The following is a 20,011-nucleotide window of genomic DNA, read 5'->3' on the forward strand; positions in this document are numbered from 1 at the left end:
GTCTGTCTGTCTGTCTGTCTGTCTGTCTGTCTGTCTGTCTATCTACCTTCGTACCTACCTACCTACCTACCTACCTATCTATCTATCTATCTATCTATCTATCTATCTATCTATCTATCTATCTATCTATCTATCTATCTATCTATCTATCTATCTATCTATCTATCTATCTATCTATCTATCTGTCTGTCTGTCTGTCTGTCTGTCTGTCTGTCTGTCTGTCTATCTACCTTCGTACCTACCTACCTACCTACCTATCTATCTATCTATCTATCTATCTATCTATCTATCTATCTATCTATCTATCTATCTATCTATCTATCTATCTATCTATCTATCTATCTATCTATCTATCTATCTATCTATCTATCTATCTATCTATCTATCTATCTATCTATCTATCTATCTATCTATCTATCTATCTATCTATCTATCTATCTATCTATCTATCTATCTATCTATCTATCTATCTATCTATCTATCTATCTATCTATCTATCTATCTATCTATCTATCTATCTATCTATCTATCTATCTATCTATCTATCTATCTATCTATCTATCTATCTATCTATCTATCTATCTATCTATCTATCTATCTATCTATCTATCTATCTATCTATCTATCTATCTATCTATCTATCTATCTATCTATCTATCTATCTATCTATCTATCTATCTATCTATCTATCTATCTATCTATCTATCTACCTACCTACCTACCTACCTACCTACCTACCTACCTACCTACCTACCTACCTACCTACCTACCTACCTACCTATCTATCTATCTATCTATCTATCTATCTATCTATCTATCTATCTATCTATCTATATCTGTCTGTCTGTCTGTCTGTCTGTCTGCCTGCCTGCCTGTCTGTCTGTCTGTCTGTCTCTGTCTCTCTGTATCTCAGTCTGTCCGTCCGTCCGGCAGTCCGTCCGTCCATCCATCCATTTATTTAACCTGGTAGAGATAAGGCCATCAGGCCTTCTCTTCCCCTCATGTTCAGCGGATGTCTTATGAACGTTTCTCGTGGCAAGCCCTCAACTACCATCCCCAAGGAAGACGAGATATTGGTCGCCCATTTACGAGTAGAATAAACTTTTTCATCGATATAGGAACGGGACTTTATCCTTCCTTGTATCGGAAGAAGAAAGAGATAAGTTAAGCCTTAGGTAAAATTTTTAAGATAATGTAGAAAATATGACCGATTAATGTTACCCCGTTCTTTTCAAAACCCTATATAAGGGTTGAATATATTATTAAATCCTGCCTTGTCGTCGAACAACAGACGACTGAGTCTTCTCGACTCCTCCTGCACTGCGAAATAATACAGTTTCTTTCAATGTGCAGATTTGCACCAGTCTTTTTTCCTCGTCCTCCAGTGATCAATTTGATCACATTTCCGTCCCCTCGCGTATGTGGTACCTAAGAGGTTACGTTCATTTTCGGTTTTCCCCTTCAAAAGTTTCTAGAGCTCCTTCAGCGGAGCAGCGTAACCCGGAGTGAGACAAGTGGCCAACAGGCTTGGAGCTCACATATTTAGTTTCTTTCAGCCCCGAACCCCTTGCAAGGACGCGTTTTGCGTACCTTTTAAATTTCTCCTACCACTTCCCTTTCAATTCAATTCAATCAATTCAATTAAATCCTATACTTCAGTGTCATTTAAATGCAGCATGTGTTAAAATAATGTAACTAGCAAAGATTGTTTAACTCCATTGCGTAACGTGTTCCAGTTACGAGGAAAGGAATGTGTTGTTTCTTTATATATGCGTATACACTCTCGTATATCATAAAGGGATGTCGCTGCTGTACGTAGAGCAATAATTCAGTAGAAGTAAATATATTGAGCACAGTATGTTGCAGGACAATATGCATTTTAACTGTTTCTCTTCTCTTGTTTTACAGTTCCGCCTTCTGAGCCAATGATTTACGACGATAAAGGCAAAGAGGTAACGGGCGTGGCCGGTCCGTTCTTCGAGGGTTACGATCTAGCCCTGTCGTGCCATGTGACGGGAGGTGAGTCTGAGGTCAGCCCAAGCGTCTGACCTCGTATTCTTGTTCTGTAGGATCATTACATTAACTCAGAATTTGCTGTCTCATCGAATAGAATACGGAGAATTGTGAATAATTACGTTATGTGACATATCTTTTGGAGCTGATTTACCTAATAGATGTCTTTAGAGCCCGGATGTTTGCCAAAATGCTTTTCACTCTGTGGAAGTAAATCATTATTTGCATAGATATAAATGTGATTTGGAGTAAATCAATGTGATAGGGTCAAATTTTATGTTGCCTATTTTGTGATTTCAAGGGGTTTCTTACTAATAAATGGCTTTTTTGTAATTTATAAAGCAATATTTCTTGTTCATATGCAATTTTCTAATTAATAATAATAATAATGTAATAATAATAATAATAATAATAATAATAATGTTTTATTTTCGCTGGCAGAGTTAAGGCCATAAGGCCTTCTCTTCCACTCAACCAACCTTAATCAATACAATACAGACAAGTATTTAAATTACGAATAATTACACTACACTTAAAAGGTTCTCCAGCAATATTCTTCATTTAAGTTTTAACGACTAGTAGACTACATATTTATTTAAGTTTAGATAAACCTAAAATATATAAAGTAGTAACTTAATTTATGAGCTAATTTAATTGAATCAATTATAATTAATTTGAGATTTGAGATAGCTAGTAAAATGATGGAAATTAATTTAATATAAGCTTACTAGAACTATGCAAATCAAGATTTCAGGTATAACTCCCTGTAAAGTTGATTTGAATAATTTCGAGGGAAAAATTGTTCCGGAGCGGGGTATCGAATCCGGGACCTTTGGTTTAACGTACCAACGCTCTACCACTGAGCTACCCGGGAACTCTAACCGACACCGATCCAATTTTTCCCTCTATATCCACAGACCTCAAAGTGGGCTGACAACCGTCAAGCAACCAACTTCGAGTGCACACTAACTCCGTGTGACTTAAATTGTGGTTTTCTGTTAACGAACAGTGACGTGTATTATGCAAATCAAGATTTCAGATATAACTCCCTGTACTAGAACTTTGTTGCAAGGAGAAAAAATACATATATATAAAATCTAAAATATATTTATATAATGAGAATATTAATGTAATTGCCATTAGAGGTTTTGTAAATCTATTTACAGAAATTAAGGATAATAAGAATGCACAGATGTTAGTTTCATTATATATATATATATATATATATATATATATATATATATATATATCTATATCAGCAATTAATTGTAATGTAATGTGTATGAATTGAATTATTTGAAACAGTGACTAACTTTACTAACTCCACCATCTCCTTCCCTTATTTCATCAAACTCAAAGTCGACATAATTGAAGGGTTCAGAACCATAGTGGGCCAAGCGCCATTTACTAAAACCGTAGATAACAAGGGTTAAAATGAAGTTATTACCATAATTGAATGGAAACATATAGCAAGTAAAATAAAATATACACATTAAAACTAAATGATATGTAAATCTTCGTTAAACTATGGGATTCATTTAACTTTAACCCTTGCTTTCTCCGTTCTTAATAAATGGTGCTTGGCCCACTATGGCTCAGCATCCTTCAATTATTACGTACTTCATCATTTTGTTAATCTTCTTTCCCATTATTACCAAATTAAAGATTATGTTTTGTTTCATCATTTAACAATTTAATCACCACGCCTTCCGACATCTTCATCATTTTTACTTACATACCTTATAAATATCTTCATTTTGACTTAGTTATTATTAGTGATTTTACCATTTCATTGACTTCATCCTCAGTAACTTCATCATTTTCACTTTATTCATCATCAATTTCTACATCATGTTCAATTCATCATCATCATCATCATCATCATCATCATTGTCATCATCATCATTATCATCATCATCAGTACAATCATCATTTTCACATACTTCATCATTGGTATCTTAAATATGTTCAATTACTTCACTATCACTATCTTCTCTATGGTGTCTAAAATTACCTCTTTATCTTTTCCTTCAGGATCATTTACTTTTTCGTCATAATCTTCACTTTCATTTTCTTTTCTACTTCAGCTTCTCTGTATGGTTATATATTTTTTTACAGCACTACCACCACAATCCTAGTTTTCTTCTTGTATATCTTTGATCTGTTTTTTTATTGTTCTTGTGTTACTTCTATGTATGTTACTGTAATTAAGGACTATTTAGGCTAATTCTTAAGTGTATATCGTCATTGTTCCAGCAATAACTCCTATGTGACATATTTATCGATTTTCAGAGTTTTGCTCTATTAAATAACTTAAATAGTAATACAGAAAATAATAAAATCTCCTATATCTAATTATATTTCTTTCTTTCGAAAATTTAAGAATTCACAGCCTCCTACGTACTACTGCTATACAATGAATAAAGGTGTTTACGCTTGACCATGCCGAAAAGTAGTAATTATACACCTGGTAGCAGCCCTTTAATGGACCTCATTAAAGTACACCTATTCATTACAGTTCAGGTGTTCCACCAATCAGAAAACACCATTGTAGCAATATGAAAGGGCAAGTATCGATTATTCTCGGATATGCAATCGAAAGACAACTAGCGAAACGTCATGGAGGCTGGAAATCCAATACTGTCGCAGAAGGTTATGTTCTGTTACTATAATAATTAGCGTTAATTGTAAATAATATTCATATAAATTCAATTTGTCATCTCGTTTTTCAATGTCTAAATCAATTTCCAGGTTATGTGAAGATTAATATTTATTTTAGTCTCTAAATTATATCAAGGTCAATGACATTTGATTCTCGGAAAAAATCATTACTTTCGCGTCTGCGCACATCTCACAATTTACGAGATATTGCACAAGGTCAGTTCCACTCCCCAGTCAGATAAGAATAACATGAATACTTATGAATCATTTCAAGTTAGAAATATGGTCGAGCATAAAAAGTCGTATGAAACTTGTCTATAATGGTAATTAAGACGCTTGTATAAAAATTATGAAACTCGCTTGCGCTCGTTTCATAAATATACTCGCGTCTTAATTACTACCATTATAGGCTCGTTGCATAATGTACTATTTTCTTCCTCCTGAACAATTTTATATTTTGCACATAGGAGTTATTGCAGGAGCAACGACGATATATATCTGATTTTAAACTAAATAACAAGTTATTAATATACATTTCCATCAGTTTTTGTATATAAAATTCTATGGAAAAATGCGTTATTTGCATCATTGCTTTTATTTCCAGGCCGACCACCGCCAGAAGTGACATGGTGGCATAATGGTCGTCTGCTTGACAGCGAATCCGAAACGTCGTCCGAAAGATACACAATCAATCGACTGTACGTCAAAGGGGTGACGAGGTTGTTGCTCAACGCGTATCTTCAGTGCCAAGCCAGATCGTCTGACCTCTCACCGCCTGTAGTGAAGGATGCTGCGCTGGACGTATATTGTAAGTACTGGTGAACAAAAGCTTATTGTTTTACTGCATACACACACGCACACACACAGTTTACAAATTATCCTTCTTCGTTTACTTCCATAATTTCAACATTATGTTAGGCTGCTATTACACTATCAAAGTTCTTTGACAAAGGTAAAGGTATCCCCGTAACATGCCATGAAGGCACTTGGGGGGCATGGAGGTAGAGCCCCATGCTTTCCATGACCTCGGCACTAGAATGAGATGGTGTGGTCGGCACCACGCTCTGACCGCCTTTTACCCCCGGGAAAGACCCGGTACTCAATTTTATAGGAGGCTGAGTGAACCTCGGGGCCGTTCTGAAAGTTTGGCAACGAGAGAAAACAAAGAATATGATAAAATATTTTATCAAAGATCTTTCATGAAAAATAGGATTTGGGGTATATTACACTATAAAATTTGTCGTAAAATATTTTATCAAAGATAACCTAAAATTAAGAACAAAAGCTCACCTAAGACTTGTTCCAAAACAGTTAAAACGTGTTCCGAGGATTTGTTGATACAAATATTTACGCGTTAATTTTATGATTTGTTGATACTAATATTTACGCGTTGAGTTTATGATTTGTTGATACTAATATTTACGCGTTGAGTTTATGATTTGTTGATACTAATATTTACGCGTTGAGTTTATGATTTGTTGATACTAATATTTACGCGTTGAGTTTATGATTTGTTGATACTAATATTTACGCGTTGAGTTTATGATTTGTTGATACTAATATTTACGCGTTGAGTTTATGATTTGTTGATACTAATATTTACGCGTTGAGTTTATGATTTGTTGATACTAATATTTACGCGTTGAGTTTATGATTTGTTGATACTAATATTTACGCGTTGAGTTTATGATTTGTTGATACTAATATTTACGCGTTGAGTTTATGATTTGTTGATACTAATAATTACGCGTTGAGTTTATGATTTGTTGATACTAATATTTACGCGTTAATTTTATGATTTGTTGATACTAATATTTACGCGTTAATTTTATGATTTGTTGATACTAATATTTACGCGTTGAGTTTATGATTTGTTGATACTAATATTTACGCGTTGAGTTTATGATTTGTTGATACTAATATTTACGCGTTAAGTTTATGATTTGTTGATACTAATATTTACGCGTTGAGTTTATGATTTGTTGATACTAATATTTACGCGTTGAGTTTATGATTTGTTGATACTAATATTTACGCGTTGAGTTTATGATTTGTTGATACTAATATTTACGCGTTGAGTTTATGATTTGTTGATACTAATAATTACGCGTTAAGTTTATAACAACATGAATGAAGAATAGTATCATGCTTGCTTAGCTATATTTAGTTCAAATTTACAAAAGCATTTTACTGAAAAATAAACAGAAAAAGAAGTGCCCGTGGGTTAAACCGTGGATTGCAAAACTTGATAAGAGAGGTATGCATCAGAATTTTCTGAAACAGCTACAACGCAAGGACTTGAAAAGTTATACAATTTATTATATAATATTAATATTATATTATACAAATTATTTATTTACAACATTTAATTTCCTTCGCACTCCGCTATCAGAATTTTTGGAAATAGACGTACATGAAGACAACCCTAAAGAATTGATTATCTAAAATTGGCAATACGAAATTACAAAAATTCACTGACACAATAAACTTTAGTTAAAGTGTTCCACCATAAAACAAAACGTGTGGATAGAATGAGGGACATTTCAGTATCTTGTCTTAAAGTGTAAGTCAAATCTTTCGGTAATTAAATGTATAGGTCACAGATGTATTGGTCTCGGACATTTGGGTAACGTTTTTCGCTAAAAGTTTTATTTCAGTTAGGCCTACTGGATATTGTTCAGAAGTTTTAAGTAACTCAGCATATTTGGGTCACAATTTTTCTGTTAATCATCTGGGTCACTGAAATCGGTAACTAATTTCTTCGGTCAGAATGAAAGAAGACAAAATATTAATACTGCATTTTATTTTTGTGGCATAAGCACAGGTTATTTGTGATCGTCTTCACTATCAGTTTCTTCAATGTTCTCGCCCGGACTGAATTTCAATGTGTACACTACAGCTCTTAGGTAAATATCTATCTGTCCGCCATCTCTATACTCTTCATATTTTTGCACTACAGGCTAAACGACATTTCATACAAGTTGAGAGGATGCGAAGGCATTTCTCTCCCCTTCTACTTGCCCTGAGTCCGTCAGTATAACAGACCGGTAGCTGTTACCTCTTATACCTGCACCCCCCATGTTGTACACACAAGAAAATAAAATATTAAATAAAGTACACAAGTGGATATAAAATACAGTGACACAGATGTTTGACAATTACATGTTTCAGTATATTTCAGTGTCGTTTTTACAAAATTTTCAACTAATACAGACGTGGACAAATTATTAGCAAAATTGGAGATTTTTATTATATATTTTTACAAAATGTGATTCTTCAATTTAGACTACAGTTGACATCTTTGCGTATTTCCAAATTATTAGAAAAATCGAAGATTTGTATGTATATTTTTACAAAATTTCACTCTTCAATTTAGACTACAATTGATATTTTTGCATATTTACAAATTATTATCAAAAGTGAAGATTTGTTGTATGTTTTTACAAAATTCGACTCTTCAATTTGCACTACAGATGACATTTTGGATATTTCCAAATTATTAGCAAAACTGGAGATTTTTTATTGTATATTTTTACAAAATTTGACCCTTCACTTTAGACTGCAGTTGACATTTTTGCATATTTACAAATTATTAGCAAAATTGAAGATTTCATTATATAATAGTCTATATTTTACAAAATTTGACTCTTCAATTTAGAATAGCCTACATTTGACATTTTGCATATTTCTATCTACTGTAATGATAGAAATATGCAAAATTGTCAACTGTAGTCTAAATTGAAAAGTCAAATTTTGTAAATACGAGAATAAACATAAAAATCGTCAATTTTGTTAATAATTTGTCCACGTCTGTAATTAAATAAAGGGATGCTAGTTTGTATTGTGAAGTCAGGATGGAGTGACACAATGCAGATTGTTCCGTCGTATGCTGTAGAGTAGCAACTAGCAGTGAAGAAAACATTTATCATCTGCTGTCGGTAGCTTTTGAATGTGCCAGTTGATATAAACAACAATGAAATGAAATATAAACGCTTAGTATAGATTTTCGAAATCCAGATTACCGGTAAACGTTTTCAATAATAAGAATTTTCACTATGTTCAAAGTGCATTAGTCAAACGTTAATAAGATAGACAGTAGCATCTTCCCCTTCACGGATGGTAAAGAGTGTGAGTAGAGGGGAAGGCCTATCAACCAAACTGAAATGGGGATTAGTAGTCGCTTCTGGTATTTAATATAGGGTACTTCTTGTACAGAACTGGTCTTACATTTCCCTGTCCTCAGAACGCCAGTATCAACGGGTTTCCTGCTTGTACTTCCATCTCTGTCAGTGTTTGTCCAAACTTTGCTTCACACAGGGCACAGCAAACCTGCTTCATTTTATAAAACACGTGGTGACATGTAGTCTATATTCAAAATAACCTATTTTACAAGAGAATGTTTTCTCTTATGGGAAATAATAAGGAACGTACAGGTGGCGCTACGATGTTACGGCCACATAGCTAACTAAAGCCATTAGAAGAAAGAGGTTTTGTTGCTAAGGGTAACGACGCAAGAACTTCGCATTGTCCACTCAAACGAAAGCCAAACAAAAGAAATAAGGGGGGCTGGAGAAAGAGAAGATTTCTAAGATGACTGTGAACGTCACAATACGAAATACTAAAAGGAGAATTGAGGGGAGGTAGAAAGAAAAGAAGTCTATGCACGGACAAGTTGACAATAAGAACCCAAACTAATAAAGAGACAAGAATAGCAGCCCATGTTCAATAGGGAAGCAATATGTGGAAGAAAAAATCATACCAAGGCAAGGAGAGCCCTTTGAATTGGAATTTTTCTGTCAAACAGGAATTATTTAGGGGAAGAAAAGCGTAGAAAATATTCCTACAGTGACACAAAGATGCTAAATGACTGCTTTACGTCTAACAGGAACGAAACATATATAAAGTTCTTGTTGTTCTTTGCAAAAGAAATCCTCTTTAATGTGAAAAATATTTAGTGATATTGCTTTTCTGTTTTGCAAACTTAAAAACATTTTCACGTTGAAAACTTGTAGCATGTCTCAGTCAGAGAACAGTCTTTATTTTCCTCGCTTGTGAAAGAACACCAATCAGTGGAAAAAATACGTAAGAGCCAGGGGAGATGAGAGATCTGCATCAACATTGTTATGCGCAGTAGGCCATGAAACCGGCTGGTTTATTGTCTTTTGGTCGTATGAGGCATGTTGTGAAGGTTGTAAAAGTTAGGTTATACACGTCCCAGATGGTCCGTTTTGTACACGTCATTACCAAGTCTTTCATCTCTCCGTCTACTTTGAAGACGTACGTTTGGAGGAGGGATTTCCGATATCTATTTATCATCAGGTTTAAAAGATTTACGGTGAAACTGTGGTTCTTGAATTTCGTGGTTATATAAGTCCCATATTCTAATTTAGCCTTACAATAATATTTTACTTAGTCGTTATTGCTGACCGTAATTTTATATTCAATTCAATTCAATTTATTTGGCCATTAGACATACATTGAAAAACATATAAATAAATTAAAAAAAACACTAATAAAAGAAACAATAAAATGTAAGTAATGTAATGAAAACATGAAATAATTTGAAACTTTTAAATTAAGGAAAACTAACTAAACTGCAATTAAACTTATTTATTAAAATACATTTTCATACAAATTTGTGTTGAAAAACTCAGCAACAGAATAAAAAGGATTATTTAATAACCAATTGTATAATCTAGTTTTGAAGCTATTGATTGGTAATTTATAATATTGACTTGGGAGCTTATTATGTAATTTCATCCCGATAATTATAATCTACAATATAGAATATTAATTTGTTCACTATTTCTAATTTCATGATCATGTATATTGGCCACTAATGAGTAATTGTCGATATTTTGTCGAGTGTAAAGTACTAGATCATACATATACAAATTTAAGATTGTTAAAATCCGTGTTTCAAAAGTGGACGACAATGTTCCAGATAGTTTGATTTACATAAAATTCTAATGGCTTTCTTTTGTAAAATCAAGACACTTCCAATTTTGGTTCCATTTCCCCAGAAAATTAGGACATATCGGGTTATCGACTGAAAGAAAGAAAAGTAGGCACATCTTAAATAATTTTGAGACACGCAAGTCGTTAATTTCTTTAGCAAATATAAAACTCTTGATAACTTTGTGCATATGTATTCGACGTGCTTATCCCATGTTAAACTGGAGTCTATATAAAGTCCTAGAAATTTTGTGTAGTTGAGTCTGTTGTCCTTATTTATTAGATAATTTAGGCTGAAAGTTATGTTGATAGTTTTTTCTTGATTAAGCAAGAAACCATTAGATTCAAATCATAAAGCCATCTGTGATAGAGTGTCGTTGTTGAGAGCATGTAATTGACGATACCCAAACCCGGCTGTAGTCTATGGCAGCGTTTCTCAAACGTTTTTTGAAGTGGGGACCACTTTTTTAAGTCAGAACAGTTCCGCGGACCACCTTAGTCTTGTTCCCTTGGAAAGCAAATTTATCATTTTCGTAGTATATTTTAATACCAGTATACTTACATTTTAAAATTGAATTAAAGTTGGGTATTTTGATCCTCTGTTATGAATTAGGGTGGTTGCTGGTTGGGTTACAGGCGCGGCGCCAGATGTGCAGGGAACATATGTCGAGAAACACCACGTGTATAGTGCTTTAAATCCCTCTTTTGTTGCTGAGAGTAGAATGGGAAGTCTATAGACGGGTAGGGTAATAATTTCATAAAATGTCAGTACTGGGAGAAAAAGTCAAATTCGATTGCCATGTGTCATTTCCAAAGTCTGAGATTTCAAGCTATAATGTCATACGCAATTCGTTTGAATTTTATTTTTTCTTTTGTCTTTTTTGAAGGACCACAAGGGTAGACCTCGAGGACCACAGGTGGTCCGCGGACCATAGTTTGAGAAACGCTAGTCTATGGATTCACATCAGACCATATTTTAAGGGAGAAAGTATTTTAGTAATATATCTCAGTATCATAACCTTATGAAAGTTTATAAAATAATTGATCTATTTGATAAATATTATTAGGCATCATTAGTTCACTATAATACGTTCCATGTTAAAATTCTGAAATTATGTGTACCATTGCATTAAAAATTACCTGTATATGAATATGATGTTTTTCAACAATTATTTTGTATATTTACATATAACCCATTGTCACCAATTATCTCCTACACAACTGTGACTTTATAACTCAGCGAAACCGACTAAATTATTTAATATAATATTTAACACTGACTCACGAAGAAATGCTGTAGATCAGAGATGTCATGCGGGTTCGTACGAAGCACAGTATGCAATTTTACCAATCTAGGTAGACAAAAACCAAATTTCGACTGTTTAGTTAGGCATAGGCGAATATTAATTAATATTAAATACTTTGAGAATGTTATGAGGAATAGCCTTTGCTGTTTTATCAGCGGCAAGCAATTTTAGAAGGATATAAACAATGAGTTTCAAACACTACTCGCTCCTGTTCAGTAGCAAGAGGCTTATTATGTGGATGAAAAAAAGAGTCAATTGTTAGTAATTTTTTTTTATTGTGAGACATGGAATCTTTTCTCATCCCTCTGCCCGTCATTTAATGGATGTTTAGCCTATATGTCAGGCATGTCAAAACCCTGCACATTGTGCAGTCGTCTTGTGCGATGTGCACTTTCTATTCCCCTACCTGAAGGAAGTAAATCGCCTTGGAGGGGAGCGCGACAGGGCTGTACAGTATGTCTACCTGTAGTATCAGATTAGCTTTTGTTTCAGTAACACAGTTTTAGTACGGATGCTCATTGGGCTGTGACTGTGAATGCGTTATGAAAAATAGAGTGAGGAGTCCACAGATATAACGAAGAAGAGAAATCACGAATCATATAACATAATTGATATAGTGTTTTCCTCACCATCATCATCATCATCATCATCATCATCATCATCATCATCATCATCATCATCATCACGGCCCTTGTAGTTTAGCCTTAACCTCCCTCAGAACATCCGACCAATCACTCCTATCTAATGCTCGTGTTCTCCATCTTCTAATTCCAACTTTTGTTAGGTCAGCCTGAACGTCATCCAGTCATCTCAATTTAGGTCGTCCGAATTTCCTTCTTCCTACTGGCAATGCATCTAGTAGAGCTTTGGGTGTGCGATTGTTCTCCATCCTGACTACGTGTCCCAGCCACTCTAACCTTCTGAGTTTTATGTCAACAACAATGTTGATATCTTTATATAATTCATATAACTCAGCATTTGTTTTGATTCGCCAAAACCCTTGCTCATAAGTAGGCCCAAAGATTTTCCGTAATACTTTCCTTTCCCAGGCATTTAAGATCTTTATTGCCCTTTCAGATAGAGTCCAGATTTCACTTCCATATACTACTATTGGTTTAATAATACTTTTATATATTCGTATTTTAGCTTTTCTTGAGATACACCTGGACTTCATAGTTTTATTCAATGCCCAAAGACCTCGATTCCCAGCTGGAATCTTCTCTTTTATATCAGTCATAACATCATTATTGTCTTTCACCGTGGAACCCAGATACTTAAAACAGGAAACTCTATCAAAATTAGTTGTTTTCCTCAGCCAACAATAATTATTTCAAAATGAAAGGCTTTCATCAGCTCATGTCAAGCTAATATTTTTGTGACAGTTTAGATGAGATTAGTTAAGTTATAAAAATATGACATCCGCCAGCGTTTATTTCTTAATCAGTACTCTCACGGCAAAACAAACGGCACATTCTGATGACATTCATTTTGCACTTTGTTGTTATTAATTGGGAAGGTGATACATTTTTGAACTCGTCTTAATGTGTGTAATCACTGAAACATGATTAAAGTATGTAGTGCTATTTGAAAAATTGATGACGTCACGTGTATCTTGTACCATAATGTAGTTATATGCACCAAATTTGTTGAGGTGCTTGCCTCCCCATAAGAATTTGCACTCAGGCACTGTCGTCTCTCATTCCATAATTATTACTGCAGAGATGATGATGATGATAATGATGATGACGATGATGATGATGATGATGATGGCGACGGCGACGGGGAAGACAACTACTACCGGTACTACCGAAATCCAGAACCAGGGCACTTTTTTGATTAGAAATACACCTCTGATTCAAAGTCAAAAGAAGATACGATAAATGTACAAACAGGAAGTGTCTTGATATTTGTCGATAGATAAAATAATGAAGTGCGTGTTCGCTATTTCTTTTTCGCGTATGTGATTGCAGATGTCTGTACATTTTCTGTTAGTTGTGTAATTTTCAAAGTAATCGAAATGTCAATTCTGTCGCAATATAGGATTACGCGTTACAATTGCACAAGTAATTCTGTAAAGTAATTCTGATTACATGAGTTCCTTCCGTTAAGATATTTTAGACGGAAACAGAAGAAAGTAAGGCGCTAGCAACGCTCTAGCGGGAATGAAAAAAAGGAACAAATTAGAACACGGGCTTAATTCTTGCTTTGCCTTGGGCTCTGATGTAGCAAGAATGAGAAAGGGAGAGGAAAGTGTTTTGGCGGCGCCCGGGTCACCTGGGAGTGGAGGTACCGAATGGACGAGCCGAGCCACCCTCTAACTCCCCACTTCCATTCTGTACGTAGTCCCAAGAAATTGAGTTAGCGAACGTCGTTATTTACCCCCTCCATCGCAACTTTCTCCAGGGACCGGCCTAATAATGCGCTGACAAGACTTGGTCTGTATACTAGCGGCCCGACTCTTGATACCCGCACAACCAGTGAAATTAAAATGACTTGTTTTTTACAATTTTATTCGTTTAGGGAAAGCTCCCAGGGGGGAAATAGGCTTTCACACTCTGTACAGAAAGGAAATAGGTACATAGCAACAGACGGATTTGCTCGTTATTTTCTAAAGACGTAAATTTATACTTGAACGACAGGCAAAGAGGTGGGGAAGTATTTTTCTTTCCGGTCGCCAAGTAAAAGACGTGAAGAATACTGCATTCAAAATTACACGAAGCAGCATAATACTGGGTGTTCACTTCAAAATGTGTCATGACGTCACTGTTGTAAGTCAGCGATTTGAAGCGAGTTTCAGCTTTTATGTCAGAGAAGTTGCCTATATTTAAGGCGTTCAATCTGAACTTGAGAACGTGTACGGTATAACTTGAACGTCGTAGCAACAGATGGCGGTCTGTACGGTCTGTGTGCTACCATAACCTCTTTCGAACTGTGTTTTGCTCGGGCAAGTCGTACGCAGGGTATTTGTTATCATCGGTTGCGTACGGCAACATTCCACAACATAAATCAAATGCTCCGTGTCCATGTTGACCGTCGAAGTTAATGTCAACAAATACGTAAGCAATCGTTTTGACTCTCTCCCCATATCCCGACAGTAAGAAAAAAAAACTCACCTCAGTAGACTACGTATTTCTAAACAGTTCACATTCCTGCCACTACCAGCGTTACTGTACGTATCGGTACGTACTCTTCAGAATGCCACGCAACTTGTCTACCACATAGGTAATTCGCCTTTGCGGAAGTGTAGGAAGATCGAATTCTCTAGGCTCATCGACTAGCCAAATGACGTCATACAGCGAGCCATGACACACTTTGAACTGAACACTCAGTATAATGCAGAATTTTTATGTCTGCATTACTACATACTCTGGCCGAAAAAAAATTACTACCTTCCGTAACAAAAGTGGTACAGTTAGTTGAAAAACATTGTTGTGTCATTAAAATGGCATATATTTTCACATGTTGTGTCATTAAAATGGCATATATTTTCACACATTTATGATATGTAAATTTTATATATTTAACCTACATAATAGACACAAATAGACACAAATTTACTAATGGAAACACGAATTCAGTTGCCGTGAAAATTCTCACGTCATTTCCGATAAACTTAACAATGAGGAGGAGTCTCTTCTGATACACAAGGGGAGAGTACTCGCACGCACGCACACACACACACGTGTGTTTCTTTCTTAATAGTGAACTTAATGCACGTAATTGTATAATTTGGCCTGAAAATGATCCTAGATTTTAATCCAACACGGTCTTCATAATTTGAATGTCACTGCACGGTATGGCTTCACTTCTCAGTTCTTATTTTTTCGTAGAAGACAACAATAGTACACTACTAAATATGCTACAGAACATTTAACACTTATACTTAGGCATCACAACTTGGAAAACATAATCTTCATACAAGATAGCTCATCGCACCATATCTATATCTCCGTAAAATAATTTTGGCGACGGTGTCATCTGTAGTCACTTTCCAAGGGTATGGCCTCCACGAACTCCAGATTTCAATACGGTCAGCTTTTAGTTTGTGGGGTTTTCTTAAAGAATGAGTCTTCATGGCACACCCAGGAACCTTAATGCAACTGAATAATTCTACCTCACAAGAAACTGGGAACATTCTAAAGCATTTTCTGCAAAACACTCTTCGTGGTGTTGGTTGAACGGCGAACACATACTCATCGTTTTGTATTCTGCTCCATTCTTCTGTTTTTGTTTTCTGTCTGAAATATTAAGTAGGCCTATAAATTTATAAAGATATAATTTTTATGTGAGTTTTGAATGAACTGATTTTCACTGGATTCTTTTTTGACATATTTATTCCTGGACTGTGTAACGTTTATCAGACTTGATTTACGTCGTTCTAGGTTCCTAATTCAAGAGCTAACAACATTGGAATTATAAAGGGGAGGAATTGATATGGTGCAGAGTGTCCATTAAGAAAATCCTGTTTATCATATCGACGAGAAACAAATATGCAGATCCTAAATGAGTTTCTAATTATGATTTTCACACTTTATTGACCGTTGAATACGCGCCGAGCGATATATTAATATTTTTCTTATAGTTTCGACCATAACACGATGTTTCCTATTTAAGATACTTTAGAACTTGGATCCATTTCTTTTTCAACAGGTTTCACGGTTGCTCTAAACTGTTTTAAACTATTAAGCAGCTTTTAGATTCAGTGAAAGAATGTTCAGTTAATGGACTTAAAAATAGAAGCATTTAATGTAACTATGTGTGCCATGCAATTAAAAGAAGTGATCGGTGTTTTTACATTACCGGAATTTAAAATTCTCAGTAAGTTGCTGGTGGAGAGGCATAGTAAACACCAGGTAACAGGATTTACAAAGCTTTTAGTCTGCAATTTACGTGGACTCAGTACGGTAATTTTAAAGTTCATTATTGGCCCAGTATATCGAACGTGTAGATAATTTGCTTATTATTATGGGGCTGAGATTTAAGAACCTATCCACGTACAGTTCACTCACTACCGACTCGCATACTCGACAGCCTGCTCATCCTACGCTCATACTTTCTTTTTGCCTTTCTTTCTTATACTTTTCCTCACTATTTTTGTCTCAATTATCTTTTTCTTCTTTCTGTTGCTTGAACCTTTACTTCTTTTCCTTTCCTTGGTACTATTTTCTGTTTCTCTCTACATTATCCTTACTTTGTTATTTCTATTTCTTATTCCATACCTTCTTATCATCCTTCTCTTCCCATTTTTTCCTATCATATCTTGTTCTTATTCTTCTTGCCTGTTATTCCATATCCTACTTTTTCTTGCGAATATTTTCTGTTAATATTTTCATTATTCTTCTATTTCTTCTTCTCCTATTTTTTTGTATTCTTGTATTTGTTGTACCAATTTTCTTTCTTCATTATTCTTCTTCTCCTAGTTCCAAATTTTTGTTTATTTTTCGTGCATTCTTCTATTTGTTGTACCAACTTTCTAACTTCATTATCCTTCTTCTCCTTGTTCCAAATTATTGTTTATTTTTCTTGCATTCTTCTATTTGTTGTATCAACTTTCTTTCTTCATTATCCTTATTCTCCTTGTTCCAAATTTTTGTTTATTTTTCTTGCATTCTTCTATTTGTTGTACCAACTTTCTAACTTCATTATCCTTTCTCTCCTTGTTCCAATTTTTTGTTTATTTTTCTTGCATTCTTCTATTTGTTGTACCAACTTTCTTTCTTCATTATCCTTCTTCTCCTTGTTCCAAATTATTGTTTATTTTTCTTGCATTCTTCTATTTGTTGTACCAACTTTCTTTCTTCATTATCCTTCTTGTTCCAAATTATTGTTTATTTTTCTTGCATTCTTCTATTTGTTGTACCAACTTTCTTTCTTCATTATCCTTCTTCTCCTTTTTCCAAATTTTTGTTTCTTTTTATTGCATTCTTCTATTTGTTGTATCAACTTTCTTTCTTAAATATCCATTTTCTCCTTGTTCCAAATTTTTGTTTATTTTTTTGTATTCTTCTATTTGTTGTACCAATTTTCTTTCTTCATTATCCTTCTTCTCCTAGTTCCAAATTTTTGTGTATTTTTCTTGCATTCTTCTATTCATTGTTGTACCAACTTTCTTTCTTCAACATCCTTCTTCTCCTTGTTCCAGATTCTTGTTTATTTTTTGTATTCTTCTGTATGTTGTACTAATTTTCTTTCTTCATTATTCTTCTTCTCCTTGACCCAAATTTTTGTTTATTTTTCTTGCATTCTTCTATTTGTTGTATCAACTTTCTTTCTTCAACATCCTTCTTCTCCCTGTTCCAGATTCTTGTTTATTGTTTGTATTCTTCTATTTGTTGTACCAATTTTCTTTCTTCATTATTCTTCTTCTCCTTGTTCCAAATTTTTGTTTATTTTTCTTGCATTCTTCTATTTGTTGTACCAACTTTCTTTCTTCAACATCCTTCTTCTCCCTGTTCCAGATTCTTGTTTATTTTTTGTATTCTTCTGTTTGTTGTACCAATTTTCTTTCTTCATTATTCTTCTTCTCCTTGACCCAAATTTTTGTTTATTTTTCTTGCATTCTTCTATTTGTTATACCAACTCTCTTTCTTCAATATCCTTCTTCTTCTTGTTACAAATTTTTGTTTATTTTTTGTATTCTTCTATTTGTTGCATCAATTTTCTTTCTTCAATATCCTTCTTCTCCTTGTTCCAAATTTTTGTTTATTTTTTGTATTCTTCTATTTGTTGCACCAATTTTCTTTCTTCAGTATTCTTCTTCTCCTTGTTCCAAATTCTTGTTTATTTTTTTTGTGTTCTTCTATGTGTTGCACCAATTTTCTTTCTTCAATATCCTTCTTCTCTTTGTTCCAAATTTTTGTTAATTTTTCTTGAATTCTTCTATTTGTTTTACCAACTTTCTTTCATCAATATCCTTCTCCTTGTTCCAAATTTTTGTTTATTTTTCTTGCATTCTTCTATTTCTTGTAAGACAAAACACAGAAGTATTCCGTAATACTTCGTGATAATGTGTGAAGCTAAATGGGTTAATTTATGGAAGAATCATGTAGGAATTAAAATCCAAAGAAATGCAAAAGATTATAATTTTCTTTCACCTCTCAGAAGATAGATAAATAAGTGGAAAATTCTCCATATGTATATCTAGCTAAAAAAAAAATTCTTGAATCCATTAGGTATTTCCTTTTCTTGTTTTGAATATTTATTTCTGCTCTTTCCGCCTATTAATATAATCGTGCTAAAGCTATGATGAGATCTATTTAAAACTGCAACATGTATCGATTCGGTTCGTTTCTGTTCGATTCGATCGATTCCACTAGATGTTAGCGGCAGCAGACGTTTCGTTTCGGTTCGATTCCGCTTAGTGGAAACGGACCTATATACTAGTATTTGTATTTGTTGTTTGTTTGTTTCTTTTTTTTTTCCTTTTCCCTTATTATTATTATTATTATTATTATTATTATTATTATTGTTATTATTATTATTATTATTATTATTATTATTATTATTATTATTTTCCCTGTGTCTATTACTTATTCATTTCTCAGCCTTATTTTTCGTGTTACTATTAATTGTTTTTTTCATTCCTTGTCGAATTTGTTCAATTCCATTCCACTAGATGTGAGCGGGAGCAGACGCCTCGTTTCGATTCGGTTGGATTCCGCTTAGTGGAAGCGAACCTATATACTTCTCTTTCTTTTTTTTTGTTTTTTTTTTTTTCCTAATCATTCTTTTCCCTGTTGCTATTACATATTTATTTATTTCTCGGCCTTCTTTTTCTTTTTCTATTAATTGTTTCTTCATTCCCTGTCTTGTTTTTCCTCGCCACATATTTGGTTTCTCTTTCTTCATAAATATTTATTTCTTAATTTTTGCGTTCCTTTATTCCACATTTTCCTTCTCATACCCACTATATTTTCATTACATTCTATTTCCTTTCACGTATTTAAGTCTCCCTTTTTACTTTAGGCCTATATTTAGTTGAGGTTTCTTTCAATTTATGTACTTCGTTTCTTATTTTTCTTTGATTAAGTTTATGAATATTGCTTTGTTTTTATTTTATTTTCGTTCGTTTCTTC

The 20,011-nt window shown here is 33.9% G+C and overlaps 1 protein-coding gene across 2 annotated transcripts in view; it reads left to right on the forward strand.

The window, feature by feature from the left end:
• Positions 1-20,011, forward strand: part of side (sidestep) — an 869,165-nt gene that overhangs the window by 367,095 nt on the left and 482,059 nt on the right. For both annotated transcript variants that reach the window (XM_069825478.1, XM_069825479.1), the window contains 2 exons: positions 1,909-2,019; positions 5,279-5,482. In XM_069825478.1, the coding sequence (XP_069681579.1) occupies positions 1,909-2,019; positions 5,279-5,482 (315 nt within the window). The remainder of the gene's footprint in view (positions 1-1,908; positions 2,020-5,278; positions 5,483-20,011) is intronic.

This window comes from Periplaneta americana, chromosome 5 (assembly GCF_040183065.1).
Source record: "Periplaneta americana isolate PAMFEO1 chromosome 5, P.americana_PAMFEO1_priV1, whole genome shotgun sequence".
Taxonomy (NCBI): Eukaryota; Metazoa; Arthropoda; class Insecta; order Blattodea; family Blattidae; genus Periplaneta; species Periplaneta americana.